General features: G+C 36.9%; 3 protein-coding genes across 6 annotated transcripts; 2 read left to right on the forward strand and 1 right to left on the reverse strand.

Moving 5' to 3' along the window:
* Nucleotides 1-256: 256 nt before the first annotated feature.
* Nucleotides 257-4,242, forward strand: PUB8 (plant U-box 8). 2 transcript variants are annotated; one of them, XM_088251792.1, is made up of 3 exons: nt 257-1,731; nt 3,479-3,830; nt 3,994-4,242. In XM_088251792.1, the coding sequence occupies exon 1, from the start codon at nt 529-531 to the stop codon at nt 1,669-1,671; it is 1,143 nt and encodes a 380-aa protein (XP_088107918.1). In that variant the 5' UTR covers nt 257-528; the 3' UTR covers nt 1,672-1,731; nt 3,479-3,830; nt 3,994-4,242. The 2 variants fall into 2 exon arrangements, with proteins under 2 accessions (XP_088107918.1, XP_021809340.1); XM_021953648.2 differs by having other exon boundaries at nt 264-1,731; nt 3,516-3,830.
* Nucleotides 4,243-6,352: 2,110 nt separating this feature from the next.
* Nucleotides 6,353-9,557, forward strand: LOC110752896 (NAD(P)H dehydrogenase (quinone) FQR1). Its single transcript, XM_021953654.2, has 4 exons — nt 6,353-6,554; nt 8,064-8,157; nt 8,684-8,946; nt 9,130-9,557. The coding sequence occupies exons 1-4, from the start codon at nt 6,532-6,534 to the stop codon at nt 9,362-9,364; spliced, it is 615 nt and encodes a 204-aa protein (XP_021809346.1). The 5' UTR covers nt 6,353-6,531; the 3' UTR covers nt 9,365-9,557.
* Nucleotides 9,558-12,051: 2,494 nt separating this feature from the next.
* On the reverse strand, nt 12,052-14,903 carry LOC110752873 (transcription factor bHLH112). 3 transcript variants are annotated; one of them, XM_021953631.2, is made up of 7 exons: nt 14,456-14,891; nt 14,302-14,362; nt 13,512-14,127; nt 13,219-13,347; nt 13,019-13,084; nt 12,832-12,897; nt 12,052-12,698 (listed from the first exon to the last, which is right to left on the reverse strand). In XM_021953631.2, the coding sequence occupies exons 1-7, from the start codon at nt 14,616-14,618 to the stop codon at nt 12,498-12,500; spliced, it is 1,302 nt and encodes a 433-aa protein (XP_021809323.1). In that variant the 5' UTR covers nt 14,619-14,891; the 3' UTR covers nt 12,052-12,497. The 3 variants fall into 3 exon arrangements, with proteins under 3 accessions (XP_021809323.1, XP_088107445.1, XP_021809322.1); XM_088251319.1 differs by having other exon boundaries at nt 12,838-12,897; nt 14,302-14,903; XM_021953630.2 differs by having other exon boundaries at nt 14,302-14,896.
* Nucleotides 14,904-20,588: the final 5,685 nt, after the last annotated feature.

The raw sequence follows: 20,588 nt of genomic DNA on the forward strand, positions 1-20,588 counted from the left end.
TAAGAAAAAAAGAGAATAACTTATATTATTAGGGTATTATAGTCATTTCTCATAAAATATCGTGTCAATTGCCATATATACAATCAATAGTCTAAATCACTATAACTAATATAATTTATAGAGAACGAGACTCAAACTTAAATACAATGAAACAAACACACTACCATGACCAACTCAGCTAACTTGAATCTTCGACAAGTCAGAGTTGAAACCCTTATTTTTTGCTGGCCAATGAGGCGAAAACTCATTCTTGGCCGAAGGAGAAAAGAGACAAAAAGCTTTGGAAGGGTATAACGGTAATTGACAAAGTTTATTACAATTGTTTTTTCTTTTTTTGGACTGCAAGTGTGTATTTAGAATTCAGAGAATTAGGATTTGGTGGTGAAAGTCTCTGTTTGTCTCTCTCTTCTCTACTCTCTCTCAAAGTCTGGAAGTCTCAAAAACACGCTCAACCTGTAGCACCCGAAAACCTCGTAAACCCTTTTCTTTCTCATTGATTTTTCACGAGTGACGCGAGCGAGTTCAGAAATGGCGACTCAGTTCCCGGACGATTTCAAGTGCCCGATTTCGCTCGAAATAATGTCCGACCCGGTTATACTCTCTTCGGGTCACACCTTTGATCGGGCCTCCATCCAACGCTGGCTTGACGCCGGCCACCGCACCTGCCCTATTACCAAATTGCCCCTTCCCGACCACCCTTCCCTCATCCCCAACCACGCCCTCCGCAGCCTGATTTCCAGTTATACCCTTCTCTCCCCTGCCAAATTACAACACCATCATCAACACCACCACCAATACCACCACCAACAGCAACGCCACTCCCAACCTCCAACCCTAATCTCATCGCTCACTTCCCGAGCTTCAACCCTCGAGTCCAAGCTCGACTCGCTCGACCAGCTCGCTCGCCTCTCCAAGCGCGACTCCGCCTTTCGCGCCAAACTCACCGAGTCAGGCGCCGTCTCGGCCGTCCTCAAGTGTGTCGACTCGGACGAGCCGCGCCTCCAAGAAAAGGCCCTAACTTTGCTGCTCAATGTCAGTTTGGACGACGATAACAAAGTGGGTCTTGTAGCCGAGGGAGCCATCGCTCGAATCGTAACGGTGCTGCAAGGCGGGTCCCCCAATAGCCGAGCCGTGGCGGCAACCATGTTGACGAGCTTAGCCGTTGTGGAGGTCAATAAGGCCACAATTGGGGCATACCCTTACGCAATTCGGGCGCTGGTTTCGCTTCTTAGGGACGGAAAAAGTCGAGAGAAGAAAGAGGCGGCTACGGCGCTTTACACCATCTGTTTGTTCCCGGATAATCGGCGCCGGGCCGTGGAATGTGGGGCGGTGTCGATTTTGATCCGAATTGCCGAATCGGGCCTGGAACGGGCGGTCGAAGTTCTGGGTCTATTGGCTAAGTGCAGGGAAGGTAGGGAAGAGATGGAGAGGTTTAATGGGTGTGTGGGGATATTAGTGAGGGTTTTGGAGAATGGGAGCTCTAGGGGGGTTCAATATGCGCTCCTTACTTTGAATTCACTCTGTTCTTTTAGTGAACCAATGTGTGTGGAAGCTAGAAATGAAGGGGCTTTGGCTATTTGTGTGGGTTTGGTTGAAGACGATAATGAAAGGATTAGAAAAAATGCTTCAAATTTGGTTCAGGTTCTTAGTGGTAACCATTCCATGAGGTGAATTGCCAGTGGAAATCTGAGAAGTGGTCGATTTTGCGGTGAATTGTTGTCATCAGTGGAGGTGAGTTGGGTTTTTGGTTTATTGTTTCTCCTTTTGTTGGGATAGTTAATGTACAAAAAAAAAAATGATTTAGATTTTTGTTGGGATATGGTTCTTTGTTTCTTGTACATTCTAAATAAGGGTACACAGATGAGCTAGCTTTCTGTTGTTGAAGTTTGTATTATGACCGTTTCAAAATGGGTATCCGAATTGTAATTTGCCTCAGCTTATAGAATTTTATTGGTTTCACATAAATGAATCCTCTGTACTACTATCTTAGATACTTCCATGCCAGCTCATAGTTTTCGAATACCTTGATTGACGAACTTATATGTTTTTTGTTGTAAGAACTTATAACTCGAGAGTCCATTTATAGTAGGAAATCTTATCCCATACGACTGGATCCAGCAGTGATTCACATATGTAAACGCTAGTGTTAAAAGTGAATCAAGTAAATCAACAGTTACGAAAAGTGTTCATATGGGATATGAATGATGAATCTCTACTATTGGATTTTCCTAAACGGTTTATGATTAGATTGTAGAAAGTAAGGAAAGTTTGGTCAATGGCATTCTTTTAGAAATGATGAGATCTAGGAAGTATTACGAAAGGAAAGTACTTTACAAGTTTTCCCATGCAACCTTCGTGGGTAGATATATTGTCGGTAGTTGTGGTGATCAGGAACTCTCATGTTTTTCATGTGTGTACATAGGAATGCTTTCACATTTCCAATTAGAGGTCCTTCTGATTCTCATGCCTTTATTCCTGAAGAGCATAAATGGCCAGGATTTCTTAGGATGCTTATTACTTAAACACAGTTTCAGTTTAGAGAGTAATTACTTATACATGACGTAATCCTAGCTTCTTATGCATGCATAAATGAAAAAACTTAAGAGACGAGTCCTTGAATGCTTCACGTCTCACATGATTCTTATATTGGACAAATAAATTTGTAGGAGTTTCACTGGATTCTCCTTAGTTATTTTTGTTCACTTCTTGTATGGATATGGTCAGTATGCAATGTGATTAACATTGCAATATGTGCTGAGGGTCTACAGGCTAACTCTCGATATATGAACATAATTTTATGTTGTACAATCTGGCACTAATTTCATCGTTTGTGAAAACAGTTTTTGAAGGAATAGAACTATTAATGGATTGTGTCTTTGTAATACTTATTTCTTTTCAACTTTGTTCCTGTAAAAATATGAGGTATGATGTAAATTGACCTGCTGTAGGCTTAAGCCATAATATGTCTTCCTAACTCATGGTAATAGGGAGGCTGTTTGAAATGCTAAGGGAAAATTTCACTTAGAAATTTTGGGGTGTATATTGTGAAGAGTAAGAGCTTCCTGAATTTTAGGAATTCCATCCACTGCTTTTTCTCCTGAATTCAAGGGTATCTTTAGTGAGACATTTTGTATTTGGTCCTTTAATTTAACGTAACTGTAGTTTCTTTAGCATGTGAGTGTTACTGTGCCAGACTTGTTGGGTTCTTAAGGCACAAACAATGAACTTATCTGTAATGGCCTCTCATGTGTATTTTTTATGGCTGCTGCTATGACGTTGAATGAGAAGTGGTTGCTCAAGGAATTAACATCCCAGACTACTTGCTGCCATGAATTTTGAATGATTTGGATGTTTTTGCTTACCTAATGTCCTTATATACTATTGCCTTGCAATATTGAAGATTGGTGACTCAGCATGCTAGAGCTTTAATCTAATATGCTGTGTGCTGAAATCAGCTGCATATCTTTTATGTGAATAGATAGCCAGTTAAACGTCGATATTTGAATTGAGTGCAGCATTTTATGATCTTTCCCTCGGAAGAAATATGTCATGGAAACTTCCAACATATGCAATAATGGAGGCTCTTTTTGCATATCTGGTCTTCAGCACAGATTGAGGCATGCTTAAATGAAAAGTGAGGAATTGATTGGTTTTATATCCGGTCTTCAGCACTTTATTTAATCTTCTTCCCCAATTCTGTTCCGGAATGAGGAGATCAATCAAGTATTGATTTGTGGGGTTGCTTCAGATTCGAATACTCTGCTAGTGATGTTGGTTTTATCTGATACAATACAAGGCTCTTTGGTCAGCCCCTGTTCGGTTGGTGCCTGGTAGGTTATTTAAAGTTTCATTCTTGTATTTATTTTCTTTCAGGGATAAATGTTTCTTCATCTTCCATTTGAAGCAGAGCATAGGAGCTTGTTAAATAATTGTAATTTCATGGACAGCCGCCTCTACTACTCAAAGTTGACCTTGTTTTATATTTTTGTCCAGGGCCCGCTGAACATATAATGAATGATAGATATGTCTTTGGTGGAGCAGTCGCTGCCGGCCTCTTTCGTTCATTCATTCATAATAAATGTATGTAATGGATGGATATAATTAATTGTTATATGCAGAACTAGCTTGCTCTTTGTGTAGTGGTTGTAATTTTGGAAACAACAACACGACACACATGATGCAGAGCTTGCTTAGTATGTAATTAACAAGAAATGTATGTTTGTGTTGGAGATTTACGCATAATGCCATGCCGTGCTGTGTTCTTGTTTAGTTTAGTTTTACTTATTATAGTAAATGTCATTTATATGAGATTTGAGCACAAGTCTAGCGGACATGTTTCTGAATATATTCATTGGATCTAGCAGCACTTAGTGAAAATGAAACAACTCTCGGGCCTGCATTGGACTTTTGGGCGACATACCTAGAAGCACATTCTGAGCTTCTGTTGGATATGAATTTTCAGCCCAAAACTTTTTTGGTCACTTGCTTTGTTTGCCTCTTCTTCTATTTTGATGCCAATTCTCAAACAAACACATGAACCATTTGACTTAAGGGGGCAGTGTTGGTGGTTGACCAAACCAAAGGAATGATTGCATTATTGCAGGTAGCTAACTTCTGCCTAACGCCAAAAAGAAAAAAAGAAAAAAAGAAAAAGATGGTGTGGTTGTGACTTGTGACTTGTGAATAGTGAAAACACTGAACCACCCCAGCAAGCACTGAACAGGGAAAAGGACGAAGAAACAAACACCAACAAAAAGCCAAAGCCATAATAATTATGGAGTAGAAGATTCAGGTGGCACTTCTCCAGTACAATGGAGTTTTTCTTAATGAATTGAGTAATTAATGAAAAAGATGGGATGAGACATTTGGTCTCCTCTGTCCTCTCTCTCTCTCTCTCTCTCTCTCTGTGTCTCTCTTGGATGGATCATGTATCTCATATTATATATGAATATGATGGGAGGAGGGGGTGAGGGTCCAGCATGCCATTTGTGGAGTAGCAAATGCCATTTTTCAATTCTCCTACTCATGTCTGTCTGGTGTGGGGTTCCTTCCTTCCTTTGGTTGTTGGCTAGCGCATATCTTGGACAATTATATTAGGTACCGTAAGGGTAAGTTACTCTTGACTTGTATGTATGATTATAATTTTGGTGGGTTATAAATTATAATAATGGCAGTGTTATTCTAAATGCGTAATAAACTGTACTGGATGACATTGATGAGGGAGGAAAGGAGGGCAGCCCCTGGAATCGGATGATTGCTTGTTAGGTATTAAGAAGAGAAAGCACGCTTCAAGACAAGAGCCATTGATGCCCTTTTCAGGTGTTTCCTCCAAAGAGATAGAGAGAGCAAGTTTTACAGCAAAGCCGAAGACTCATCATTCTGTTCCTTGCATTTTCATGCCAAAATCATTTCATTTATTTACAAAGAAGACTAATCAATTCAATCAAAGGAAGAAGGCTTCAAGCATTTTTTTAAACTAGAAAAGAAAACCCTCCAAGTCCAAGTTCCAGGCAGAGGCTTGACCTTTATAAGCAATTCATTTATCGTATAAAATAGTACACACAGCACAGCAGCATGTCATACATAAATTGTTTCTTCTTCTGGGCTTGTCATTGCAAAGTATTAATTGTTTCTTCTTCTGCTACTAGTGGCACTGGCATCTACAAAGTCAAATGTCTCTCATGAGATGCATGCTGACCTTTCCTGCAAATTATAATAAATAAATGCATCACACTTCTCTTCTTTAAATCTATATTCAATACACACACACAGCGATCAATAGTGACATGCATAGCATATGCATCACCCATGACTATGGCTTTGTGCTATGATGCTTCATCTGGTCAAACTCAACTTCTTTTTCTTTTTCTTTTTCTTTTTTTTTAATAAAAAACCTTTGATAATCTTCTAGCAAAATTTTTAATAAAGAAAACTATAAAATTACAGGATTTCGTGAGTAAAAATAGGGGTCGAATTTTCACCAAAATAAGCACCAACGTTAACCAAATTACCAGATAAGAAAGATGACTTGAGGTTGAGGACATCTTAATTTTGTTTGTACATTAATTACAAAAATGTGATAATTATCCATGTTTATCACAATGTTGAGAGAGTTTTGAAAATACATAAATGCCGGCTGAAATATTTACACAAAGTAAATCAAATTTTGTAATGAAATACTCTAATAAAAGAAAAGAAAATATCGAAAAATAATTATATGTCTAAGGAAATATATCTTGGATAGTAAACCATGACATAAAAAATACCGTATATATTACGTGTCAAGAAACACCATCCACTAATCCACTAATGATGGAATAAGCTCTCCAATTAACAAAGCCTAATCAATTCAATCAAAGGAAGTGTTTAGAAAATACACAAAGCTTGAGGCTTATGTTGCGTTTATAAATAGGGGTCCCCTTCTTGGTGCACCCCTGTCAACTCTTCATTCACTCACAACACGCACAAAGCACAAAGCACAAAGCACAAAGCGCATACACAACAAACACAGAGACTCAAACTCTTCCATCAATGGCCACCAAAGTCTACATTGTGTAAGTCTTCTCTCTCTCTCTCTCTCTCTCTCTCTCTCTCTCTGTGGGTGGACCTTGTTTTTAGTTCCTCTCCATGTATGCTTTCTGGGTTTTGTTTCTTTCATTAGCTTAAGTGAAGATATGATCTTTGATGAATAAAAGTGAAATCATTTCTGGGTTGATCCAGTTTGCTTCTTGGGAGGCAATGGGATGAGTTGTTGTGACTGAAGTAATTGAAAATATTGGCATTTTGTTGGAGTTGGTGTGTGGAAATTTGCACTGGGCATTTTGTATTTACTTGTTATTGGGAAGAACTATCAATGGACCATTTAGCTGTAAATGATCTTTTACTTCTAAAAGGCTCTGTCTTTTGGATGTAAATGGCTGCCAAGGTTCCAGTTATTGAGTGTTAATTTACTTGAAAGTGTTAATTTGTTTCATTAATCTCTCATATAAGTCCTTTTCTTTTTGGTTGTATTGTGGGATTGAGATGTCATTAGCTAAGTTTCAGTACTGTTTAGGGTAGAAAGTATTGCAGTTTTCTTATCTACCAATTGCTTTCAGTTCATCATCCCCTATAGAGATTAGGGGAGAAATAAAGGTTGAAAGCTTGAATTTTTATCTGCTCTCAAATAAAAGTGAGGCTGCAGTTATTAGCCTAAAGCGCGTCTAGCTTGCATTCTTCTGGGTATTTTCCAATTTAGGTTTTTTTAATCTTGTTTTTGGGGGCCTGGAGTGGGGTTGAGGAGAGGGGGAGACAGGCCTGTCTTTCTTATGATTGATGCATGCAAGTGTCTAAACTTTACGTTACCGTGTGTTTTTCGTCAATATCTTGAAAAGAAGTGATTAGTAATTGAAAGGCTTAAGGTTGAAGGAGACATTGTGCTGTTAACCAGCAACAACTGGAAAGTGATTGTGATACCTGACCTACCTTTTGAAATCATAACCAAGAGAGAGGTGCAAGGCCTGCTTTTCTGCTTTATGTGGTCCCAGAATGCATCATTGTTGAGATTGCTTCTTTCTGTCCAAATTTATATGCACATTAGTTCCTACCAATATAATCAGACGTATGCTTATGAATGGGCAGATTTGCTTCTGAACTGTTCTCCATTTCTTCTATTTTACACTCTTGTGCAGCACTTAAACCACTGTTATGTGTTGTCATGGAAAGTTAATTAAAGGCTAAGTCTCCTTTTGGTCGTTGTGTATCCCCCACTGTGCACTTATTGTCCAGTTACCACTATATCCTGGAATCAGGCCCAATTGAATGATAAACATTTTCTGTTGTGGTACTACAGAAATTGCATTTTTACCCAAAAATGTAAACCATTTCACAGCAGAGCTTTCTTTGTCCTTCCATTATATATCATGTACTGAAAGAATGTGATAAAAAAAATTCGGGCACAAAATTAAGTTTTTTTTTTGGGGGGGTTTCCAAGGCGATTATTACAATAAAATAACGGTTTTCACATGTTATATACTAGTAGATATTTGAGTAAATTTTTGAGAGCCCTCCTATGCATTTTACAGTTACTATTCTATGTATGGACATGTTGAGAAGCTGGCTGAAGAGATACTAAAAGGAGCTGCATCTGTGGAAGGAGTAGAAGCCAAACTATGGCAGGTATGATATTTTCATTTTATTTCATTGAATTGACACACTAAATTACCAAAGCTACAGAAAGCATCTGTTAGCCAGAAAACGACTTTTGAAATGTAGTTTTCCAATGAAGTCATATCAGTTTTAAAGTATAGTGAAGTTAACCCGGGAAACTGTTTGCCGCCTTTACCCCTTTGATAAACATGGACGCCCCTTACTGATTTTGGCACACAGCCGTGACGCTAACATTACTGATTGTGGTTAATTCCAAATTTACTTGTTCTTTCAAAATGTCTAGTAAGATCCTTTATGTTTAGAAACTAAGCTTCTAGAATACATATTTGTGCAGAGTCGCTATCATGTGGCTTTGAGGCTAAGCTGACTTGAATTTGTAATCAAAATGGCTTAATACTAGGAATTCTTTTACTGGGATCTTCAGCTTCATAGTGATTTGGGACTTTGTCTTTAAAAGGGACATCGTTTTCTCTCCGGATAAAAAAAAACAAACAAAAAGTGACTGCCTGATTCAATGTATTTGGCCCCTTGACAGGTAGCAGAAACACTGCAAGATGATGTTCTTGGAAAGATGGGTGCACCACCAAAGAGTGAAGTCCCTATAATTTCACCCAATGACCTCTCTGAGGCTGATGGGTTACTTTTCGGTTTCCCTACCAGATTTGGAATGATGGCTGCACAATTTAAAGCATTTTTCGATTCAACTGGAGGTTTATGGAGAACCCAAGCACTTGCAGGCAAGCCTGCGGGAATTTTCTACAGCACTGGATCTCAAGGGGGTGGACAAGAGACTACTGCGTAAGTTTCCTGTAACAAGTCTTGCTTTCTGGTAGGTGTCTTCATCTATAACAAAAGAGAAGGAAAGAGACGGATTTCTTCTTTTTTTTTTCTCATTCTTTCCCTACTCTGTTGCAGTTTACTGAAAAGATTTGCAATGTGATTTTCCTTGTCCTGTTTTTTGTTGTACTTGAAACTGTGCAGCTTGACAGCAATTACTCAGCTTGTTCACCATGGAATGGTCTTTGTGCCTATTGGATACTCATTTGGAGCTGGCATGTTCGAGATGGAGCAGATCAAGGGTGGTAGCCCCTATGGTGCAGGAACTTATGCTGGGGATGGCACAAGACAGCCTTCTGAGCTAGAACTACAACAAGCTTTCCACCAGGGAAAGTACTTCGCGGGCATTGCGAAAAAGCTTAAGGGCTCAACTATCTGATTATGATCGAGTACACAATCGCTGTTCAGCATTCTATACTGCATTTTTTATTTTCTTAATTCCCATTCCAGATTTCACTTTGCAACCTCATGTTTTCGTAAAAAATAATGTGTACTTTTGTCAAATACGTTTGTTGTAATGCGTTTTATATCGACTAAAACAGTGGCTATTACTAAAGATTAAAGTTTGTATACACTTTGCCCAAATCATCAGAGCCACGAGTGGCTGCCCATATAGCTTCATCTTCATGCATCTTGATGGGAAAATGTTGTGGAATATATACATGATGAGTGGTCCTTGTGATCTTATCACATAATTAAGGACATTCCAGTTGTGATCATTCCATTCTATTTTATGCATACTAGATGAGCCCAAATGACACAGCTAGCCCGATATCCAAAAGATTTGGGTGGGCCGAATGGTTGGGTGGTCCATAAATCCAATTGAATCTTGGATCTTTAAACTTGATTAAGAGCTTAATTAATTTAAGCTTTATGTTTGATATATATGTGATGTGAGAATGAATGGGTGGAAAAAAAGATTCAAAGTTGCAGAAAGAAATGAGCCTTTCTAAGCTGGAAAACGTCAAGCAGAAGACGAAAATAGAGCTTGGCATTGATTAGCCAAAACAAGAAAAAGAAGTATAATTCCATTAAAGCAAAGATTGTATAATTGCTGGGAAGTCATACATTCACTTTCTTAACAGCACAATGATGCTAAGATGCTTTCCTTTTAAGTATTCCTTCCATGCTTCTTCTTTTAAATAAGTAACCATGACTTGAGATGAGATAGTACCATTCCATACATACGCCAAAGCTCTTAAGAAAAATAAAAAGAATTCAATTCCATCGACTTCTCCAGGAGAGAGAGAGAGAGAGAGAGAGAGAGAGAGAGAGAGAACAAATGGTACTGATCCCGATGCTTGCTTCAAAGTATGGTATCACAGCCTTCCGCCGATCAATTCACAGGTCACAAAAAGATAAAAATAAAGTGGGCGCCAAGAGATACCAATATCTGCAATAGATTTTAACCATTAAAGTACCTTTCTTTTTTTTCCCTCTCATGATTAGTCATCTTTTATAGGGATTCTTCAATTTTAAGCTTCTTGGGCTTTGCGTATTACTTGATTAGCCTCTTCATCAATTGCCACCTTAATTAATCTCTCTCTCTCTCTCTCTCTCTCTCTCTCTCTCTCTCTCTCTCTATATATATATATATATATATATATATTGGTAAGATCAAGAATTTGTTCAAAGCAACTTTCAATAAACCTTATTGTTTTGGGATTTCCAGATTAACCTCATGTATATGGATATATGATTAGACTAAAATTTATGCTTATTAGACAGCACAAGTATCATATTAATGGAATAATTTGTTTCTGCTATATATACTTGCAATCTAAATTAGCAATGATTCTGAAAGTAACAATACATATATATATATATGATGATACATCTGCTGCGCACTGTTTATGTTGGGAAAAGTGGGGAAAGCTTTCACCCCCATGCAGCCATGCTTTGACAGAAGCTCCATGTAATTATAAACACAAAAAAACAGAATGAGTTATCAAACTGAGCTGGTTCGAGTTGTCACCAAGGATAATATTGATTGTGGAGTCGTAGAAGTTGGAGATAATCATCACAAAATATAAGTGAATGTTCTTTTGTTTCTCATAATTTGTTTATGTCATCTGACTTTTTTTTGTTTTTTTGTTTGTGGGAACCTCACTAGAACGAGGGAAATTTTATTGATAAAACGTAGAATTACAATAGGGGTACAACACGCTTGATCCCGACTCAACAAATCACATAATAGGGCGTCCTAAATAAGATCCGGGGCACCTCAAACCAAATAAAGATGTCTATATTATGCAGACCTAATCGAGCAAGTCGGTGTGCAACACCATTTGCTTTCCTATGAGTAAATTGAAAAGGAGAGCTAGGAATCTGTTTCTAAAGATGCTTTACATCTTCAACAATGATACCAACGTTTAAATAATCCTATCCTGCTTGCTTTACGGCTACAAGCACCACAACATAGTCGCCTTCGAAGATGGGAGATGCAATCCCAAGTGACATATTGTTAGATAGTAAATCTTGGCAACACATTTATTCAACGATTAACTTGATAAATGACTCTGATTCGCATCTTATTGACGAGAGATTAATATTTTTCTCATTACAAATATATACATGCATCTATGAGTTGAGTCTATTGCCTTGAAATTAATTAGCACATAGAGCTACGTACTACTCTTATTAAGATGCACTTTAATTAGAATTATGTGGTCATTCTTTAGGAAAGAATAAAACATATGCGAGATAGATAGAGCCGGTCGCCCGACAATCAGCATAAGTGTGGCCGTCCGGCTCCTTCTATCTCGCAACTGAAGCGCGATAGATATATATTATAGTTAATTGTTGATGGTTTTTCACGCGCAAATACACGCACTCGCGCATGCACATCTCTTTCTGTCTCTCTCGCTATCTCTCACATGAGTCGTGACCAGAAACCCTAAAAGCAGGAACAGTGGGCCGCCCTCTGACTTCCCACTACTACATTCCAAACATATAATAAACAAATGAAAAAAGTTAAAACGCCAATGAAATAAGCTCCACTCACTCATCTTTCTCTTTTCTCTGTTCTTGATTCTTGAACAACATAAATTATATAAACAAATCAAATACAATTTAAAATCGCTTTTATTTATCTGTTTTTTCTTCTCTGAGATGATAAAAGGCGGTGGTTGGGTGGTGCCACCCCTGACAGCATTACATAAACAGGAACAAAAGGCAGCTCTTTATCCCCCCATCTGCTAAATTCAGCTATTGTCAACAACAACAACAACAACAACAACAAATAACAACTCTTCCTAAACTAATGTCGACTTCCGCTAAATTTAGCACCTGTTCCTGTTCCCAATCCCCCTCTATAACTAATAATTAATAGTAATATTGGGTTTTTACATAATAATTTCATTAATGGTCACTAATTAATCACTTGCTAGCCTACATGGATATTAGTTCTGGCTTGTAGAAAACCAGTTCCATTAAAATATTATTGGTAGATAACATAGGCACCCTTGGGCCTAAGCTTGGTTCTCCCTCTTCTCTTGTGATGGATGGATTGATCACCTGAAAGTTGCTCCAAATGTTGGTGTCCAAAAATCAGTGGTCTCATTAGCAACCGGGAAGGTGCTTGAAATCGGAACCAAGCACAGTCCTCGGCTTTTTAGATCGTGTTTTGCTCCTTCTGCCTCCTTCGTTTTATGATCACTACCCTGTTGGTGTTGCATGGGGGCTCCATTTTTCATATATGGAGTGCTTAAAACCTGAAATTACATGAATTAAACAAAACGTTCAACGACTAGCTAGCAATCGTAATTAAGATCAGCCTCCAAAACTAGGGTTTACAAAAAAGGAAAAAAAAAAAGAAAAGAAGAGGAAGATACTAAAGGAACATACACTGACTTGTTCGTGGAGGAATTTGATGTACTCAATAGCTTCGTGAAGGACAGAAGCTGTATCAGTCTGGAAAAGAAAAAAGACAACAAAAAGGAATGAAGGTAAGTTTGAATAATTCCTTTGATATTTTACAAATTAGTAAAGTTAGTTCTTGAAAAAGTAGAGAAACAAAACTCCAAAACTTCACCTTTCCGAAAGGCGAAACCAATTGCTGGAGAGCAGTAATCCGGTCCCCGAGCTTCTCTTTCCGAACCTAATCAACAGGAAAAAAAAGAAAAAGAACCTTTAATTAAATAAAAAAGGAAACATCAAAAATCACTTTGGCAAAGAGAAAGCAAGCTCCTCGATCGATGGCTGCTGCCAAATGCTTGATTGGATGTGTCGTACCTTAAAAGTCGGTAAGGGTGAAGGTGTTTCAATTCGAGCTCTTTTGAATACAGGTTCACAGCTGCTCATGCTGCTCCCACTTTTCTTTACAACCGAGCTTGAGTCTTGAACATCCTCATTAGTATTGCCCTGAAATTTCAACATCCAAATCATTACCCTCAAACCCTTAAATCATAACCTACCTAGCTATATACATACATACACACACACACATATATATATATATATATATATATATATATATATATATATATATATATATGCTAATAAATACTAAAAATTTAATTAATTACCTTGGTAGTAAAGTTGTGGGAATTAGGTTTGTGTTCATGAACTAGTGCTGAAGAGGCAGGTGCTGTATATTGTGATTGTTGTGAGGAGGAAAAAAGACCATTACTAGATCGAATACTATTGCCATGATTTAGAGCGGTGGCGGCTGGGGTGTTCCAGAAGGGTGTGTTAATATTATTGGAAAAGTGCAAGCCGCCCCCGCCGCCGCCACCACCAGGTTGTAATTGCTTTGGCAGTGATACTCCTGAGGGCCTTAGGCAGCTGCTAGGAGAGTATCTGGGTGGCCAACAAGAACTAGTAGGAGAAGGAGGTAACAATAAGTCATTTGAAAAGTGATTATTGTTGAAAAGTGATTGTTGGGGTTGGGCTTGGGATACTTCAGAATCAAATAGACTTTGAAACAATGTTGAGGGGAAGCCATAGGAATTAGCAGCTGAGGATGATGAAGTTATGGGAAAGCCAGAAGAAGATGATGAGCCTAATTGGTCCAAAGAAAAATCTTGACTCATGGGCTTGAAACCATCTATTAGAGATGACGAATCTTCATCAGCACCTACACCTTCTTGGAGCATGGAGTTATGAAAATTGCTCTCAGCTCTTCCACCACCACTACGACTTCTGCAATGAAAAAACAAAAACCTAATTCATATTAATTCACTTTCCCAATATCATTAGAGTTCAACATATTGACTTCATTTTCTGAAGTAATGAACACAGCAAATTAATTAAGGGTATTGAATCTTCATGCATGAATTTTAACTATGATAGCTAGAGAATTGAAATTGAACTTACAGGAGCAAAGCTTGGTTCAAATCTGAGGGTGTTGACGACGAGGAAGATGAATGATCAAAACCTATCATTTGCAAGGTGGAATCAATCAGAACACTACCAGAATCAGTATGCTGATGATCATCATCATGATCAGAAACCGAGTTATTAATCTCACCACAAGAAGACCTTGATGCCTTGATGTCCACCATGTCGTTTGGGCAGCCAAAGCTCCCTATATGCTCATTAAACCCCACAGAACACGGCGACGCCACCAGCGCGTGTCTCGATGTGTTCCACCAGCTGCTGCCACAAATCCCGGCCTGAAACTCCTCCGCCATGATATTATTAAGCTCAAAAGTTATATTATATATCTTTAGCTTAACTTGCTTCCTTGTGAATTTTTGACTCTCACGTTGGAGCACATAAGAGAGAGATAGAGAGAGAGGCTATAGCTATTAGCAAATATGAAATATATTATGGTTTTGTTGTGAGCTTTGCAGAGTTGCAATTTATATATCAAACGGTTAGGGGTACGGACAGAAGTTGGAAATTATTTACGGGAATCCGGTTGACATTTCTTTTTCTTTTTCTTTTTTGGTTGAAGGGAGATGATTGGACAAATGAGAGAGAGCATTCTGAATCGAATTTTCTTTTAGCTTTGAAATTGCTTAGTATTTTGTCTTAGTATTATTATTATTATTATTCTTGGTTTATCCATATTTTTATGCCTTCTCTCTTGCTTTTCGGTTTATATATAGTTATTTTATTCTATTGTTTATGATGTCTGTGTGGAAAAATTCTTCTTCCTTACGAATAAAGGGATGATGATGATGGTGTTTGATCTGACTGACACCTCACTGTTTTGGACGAATAATTTGCAACTTCTTCATTGTATTTGTTGAAATCCGACGGCTGAAACTTGTTGTGAGTTTTAGAATTATAACAATTCATAAGTCCAAGCCCCAGAATAAATCTTAAGATTTTAGGACCCATGGCCATGGGGGACTACATGGACCACGTATATGATGATTGTGGGTTACGCTTCTGTCTTCTGAGATTTTCTGATATCCCAGCACCTCACTATTATCATCTTCATTTTCTAATTGCCATTTGACCTTTGTAATTGACACATCCAAACCAAATGGATTTAATTATATGTTCAAACACTTGAGTCAGAAGAAGCAACAAAAAAAAAAAAAAAAAATTCTGATCACCACAAAGATCAAAAGAGGATAAGAATTTCAACCCAAGAAGTTTGGGACTTGGAATTTAAGGAAGAAGATGGCTCTAAGCCCATCCTTCAGTAAAGTCAGCAAGTTGTGGGTAAGCGCAGTTGACTTGACAATGAATTGATTAATCTGCTGCTCAATTTTTCCACAACGAAGTCTGATCGATATTTCCGAATTTGGATCCTCTTAACTTGCAGCAGAGCGTCAAGTAGAAGCAAGCACTTACCTTTTAGGCTAAAACTCACAAGCGTCGGTGTAGAGCACTGTGTTCGACCCATTGTACTCAAGTTCGAATCCCCCACATCTTCTAGTAATTAAAGAAGAAAAACTCATAAGGACCACACAGAATGAATATTCCCGGTGGCGGTCAATTATTAGTGCAAAGTTGCAGGTACGATTATCGGTTGCTTCAATTTTGATATCATTCTCAACTAACCAAAAACACAAACTTTTACAGCCCCTATATCTTGAACATTTGCTCACTAGTCACAACTTGTTCAAAAAGCTGTGGACATCGTTGGATGTACATTCTAAAAATTCTGCACGAAAACATTAAGAAAATGGTTGACTTTATTATATTGAATTAAAATTCAAAAGGGATGTTAGGTCAGATCCATGAGTTTCTGCAGCTGCTTTCCTTAGTATAGTAATGTAAAGAAGCAAATCTATTTTGACAGTGATTCATTCAGCTGATCCTAGTTCCTTCCTAACAACTTTGTCAGCGTCGACAAACGTGTAAAATTAATCATACAAACTAGTGTATACAGATAAGATAGCTTCACTGTTTTTTTTTTATTAAAAAAAATTACATTTTATAATGGACCACAGCCTAATTCTTATTTTATTTTTATTCTTTTGCAATTCGATGGTACATTTTAATACAATGGACCACTACCTAATATTGACTTCTATTTCCATCCAAATCTGTGTTGACTGCTAAAATCGTCAATATTTGATGTAATTGGTTATATTTCAACTCAATCTTCTCGCAAAATAAATAATAACTACATCTTAAAACCATTCGGAAAAGCAAAGGACCCAGTGTAGTGGTTTGGACTATTTATTTCTTCAGGTAAGATTCTGGGTTTGTGTCATAGCATCCGTGTAGTGTGTGTGAGAGCTTGATTTAAATAATTAGTAATTAACTAGACTCTCAGCACGTGCTTCCGCGCCTGCGAGAGGCTTTTTTTAAGAAATTTAAAATTATTTTAGAATTAAAAAAGATAATGGGTAGTTGTGTTCCATAAAAAGAGAATCCATTATCTGATTTTTCTTTTAATTTTAAATTTTTTTAATATGTAAAAGTGTAAATTTTCCATATTATCCTCATTTAATTAATAATTTTAATTCTTAATATTTACATTAATTAGGGCATTTTCTGGTATTTTGAATGTTTTACCATTCTTTGCCCTTTACTTTAAATTAACTAGTTAAGCATCATGATTTGGCAAGCTAAGATGGGTCAACCTGGGACCCAGGAGAGCAGGCGCGCGTGCGTGGACAAGTGGGTCCTCTGTAGAGCTTGGCTGGCTGAGCTTGTGCAAAGTGAGTCAAAGGGTGAGACTTGAGATTGAGAACGACACTGGGAGAAGGGGTTTTCCTTCAAATCATTTAGGGTGGCTGACACGTAGCCATCTCCCCCACCTGCCGTCTAATCACAGCCGTCAATTTTAATAACCAAATCGTGCGGTTTTCCACAGCGAATCTGCACCCACCGCCTTGTGGGAGCCAGATGCTGACATGGGTGGTATACACTTTTTAAAAATAAATAATGAAAAGACAAGTTGTGTAATTCAAATCCAAAACGTGGTATTCCTTCACATTTGTACCCAGGAAAAAAATGAATAAGAAAATAAGCATAGTGTTTCCACAGAATAAATTAAACTATTTTTTTAAAGCATATATTCAACTGGTAATGCTGCTTGCAGACTTCATATTTTTATGTATCTCTAATTTCAAAAACTATTTTTCTATAGTTATTTTTTTATTTAGTTCTCTTATTTGGAACCGTTTGATAATCATTTCATTTTTTTTTAGAGTATAGAGGAAAATGAGAGTGAGAATTGGAGGGAGGAGTAACAAAAGTGAAAACACAAAACTTGAAAGTGAAAACAATTTCAAATAGATTTCAGTTTTTAGTTTTAGAGATTTGGCTTAATGGGTTAAGAGAGAGAAGAGAGTCAGTTTGCAGTTGAGGGGAAGACACGTTCCACTAAATGATAAAGAAAAGGAAATTAGGTCACAGCCATCCAATTCCAACTCTTGGATTTTCTTCTTGTATTCTTTTGCATTCAGAAATGTTCCTTCCCTTCCTCTAGAAAATGACCACTTTGGACCCTCATGCTCATGTCATGCCCTGCGACTCTCTCTCTCTCTCTCTCTCTCTCTCTATTCTCTACCACACCCCAAATCGTGTGTTCTTAATTATAAGAGATTAATATTAGTTAGTTAAAATTAAGTTTTGTATAATGCTTCACGATCCCTAACTAGGATAAGGCGCGTAGGCATTTTTAGGGTTATCTTAAAGATTAAAAAAAAAAACAAAGCACTTATTCTATATGGTCCATTAGCACTTATTCATCTGTTTTATATGTTTATTATAAATCATAATACGCCCTTAATCCTTGCCCAATTCTAATATACACATACAATTATTATTTCATATAGGCAATTATACGATGTTGTCATGCTGAGCTCATCTTGAGGTGTGCACGAAAATTAAAAGTAAAAATTTTATATATATAATAAAAAATCACATGTGTAGAGACTCTAGAATAGTACCATGGGATCACGTGGCATGCCCAATGAAAAACATGGAGGAGAAGAAAAACAAACACAAGAAGAAGATGGCAAAAATGAGAAATAGTTGAAAGAATAAAAGAAAACGAGTGTGTGTGGCTACCAGTTGACCATAAGTGAAGTAATTTGACTCCAATCTAAGGGAGTGGACCATTTGTTTTTATAAATCAAACGTGTTTGCTTAGCTATCTATCCTTAGTCAACCACCCCAAACTAATAACTAAACACGCACCATATTCAGCTGAGAGCAGTCCAATATTCTAATAATAAATTCAATTGTGTACATATATATATATTTTTTACTACCTCTTTATGTTTTTTTTGTTTATTTATAATAGTATCCGCACGATAATAACGTGCAGACATACAAATATATGAAACGAAAAGCAAAGGCAACGACTAATGGTTTGAAGGCAGGTACAACACAAACACAATACATTAATTATATATGTTTTCTTAGTAAGCAATATTGTATTGAAGATGTGGGGATAAGGCATGTTCAATGGAAGAATGATTAAAGTGCAAATTAAAAGCTCTAAACCTTGCTTTTTTTGGTGCAGTCCTCCTACTTGTTATTTTATCATCTGGATTGAGTAGCTGTTTAGTTAATTAATGTCTACTTGTTTAATTAATCTTTTTTATTAGTCCTCACCTACTCTCTCTCTCTCTCTCTCTCTTGCATGATCCAAAATGTGATCCTATTCTAAATGAGGTTTTGTTCCCCCCCTCCATGGCCATCTCTCTCTTTTAAAGCGAGATTGACTTACAGAGTCTAATTCAATTAATTTCTAATGCATTTTCCACCAAAGAGAACAGGCTCTCCTAAATTCCAAAGAACGACAAGTCATTAATCATTGGCTTTGTTGACCTAAATATGAAACGTCACCAAATTGGTCTTCCCTCCTTGGCCCCTCTCCTTGGAGTGTGTGTGTGTGAGGTTGACAACTTGACATGGATGATTGTCCCATGTTAGATGCAAACATTCCTTTAGTCATCCATCATTGGGCCCCACATCTCATAAACCCTTTTTATTTAATTATGAAAAAGAAAAAAAAAAACATCTTAATTAAAATGTGGGTTAACGTTTAGGAACATCCATTGAAATATGGGTCATGCCCTTGTCTCATGCTCTTCACGCAAATCCTCCAGTATCTTTTATTCATCATGCTCTTTGTCTTTAATTAGGGCCCTTAATTATTTAATTTCTTTGTATTAAAAGCATTTAGAGTTGGCTTATCTTTAATTAGGTTTAGGTATAATGTCAATGTAGAGTAGAGCTCATCATTTTACATAATGTGTCCTAGGTTTCTCTAATCACAATATATATATATATATATATACTAGCCTCTCCGCACGCGCTTCCGCGCTTGCGAGAGGCTTTTTTCAGAACTTTTTAAATTTATTTTAGAATTAAAAAAGAGAATGGGTAATTGTGTTCCATAAAAATAGGATCAATTATTTGATTTTTCTTTTATTTTTATTTTTTTAAATATGAAAAAGTGTGAATTTACCATATTATCCTCATTTAATTAATAATTTCAATTTTTAATATTTGCATTAACCAAGGGCATTTTCTGGTATTTTGAATGTTTCACCATTCTCTTCCTTTTGCTTTATATATACTAGCCTCTCCGCACGCGCTTCCGCGCCTGCGAGAGGCTCTTTTTTAAAAAAAATTAAAATTTATTTTAAAATTAAAAAAGATAATGGGTAGTTGTGTTCCATAAAAATAGGCCATTATCTGATTTTTCTTTTAATTTTAATTTTTTTAAATATAAAAAAGTGTGAATTTACCATATTATCCTCATTTAATTAATAATTTCAATTCTTAATATTTGCATTAACTAAGGGCATTTTCTGGTATTTTGAATGTTTCACCATTCTCTACCTTTTGCTTTATATATATAGATATATATATATATATATATATATATATATAAATGCATTTAATTAACACATCCCTAAATATCAAAGTAATTATTTAAATTCACCAAACTAAATAATCATACTAAATTCACAGAGCTGGTATGAAAATGTGGGTCCCACGTATGATATCACACATGTACATCACACAGAGAAACACTTTCTCTGAATACAATTAGTCAAGTTAACTGTAATTGATCAAAGGACTTGGACTTAAAGAGAGGAATTAATTTGGTAGGGGTTTGATTTGATGTTGGTAAAATGGAGTTGAGAGATGGGTTGGACCAACTCTTTCTGTTTCTTTCTCTAATCTCATAATTACTAAACAAATTATTTTGACACAATTTATCGACTAGA

Source organism: Prunus avium, chromosome 4 (genome assembly GCF_965620075.1).
Source record: "Prunus avium chromosome 4, drPruAviu1.hap1.1, whole genome shotgun sequence".
NCBI lineage: Eukaryota > Viridiplantae > Streptophyta > Magnoliopsida > Rosales > Rosaceae > Prunus > Prunus avium.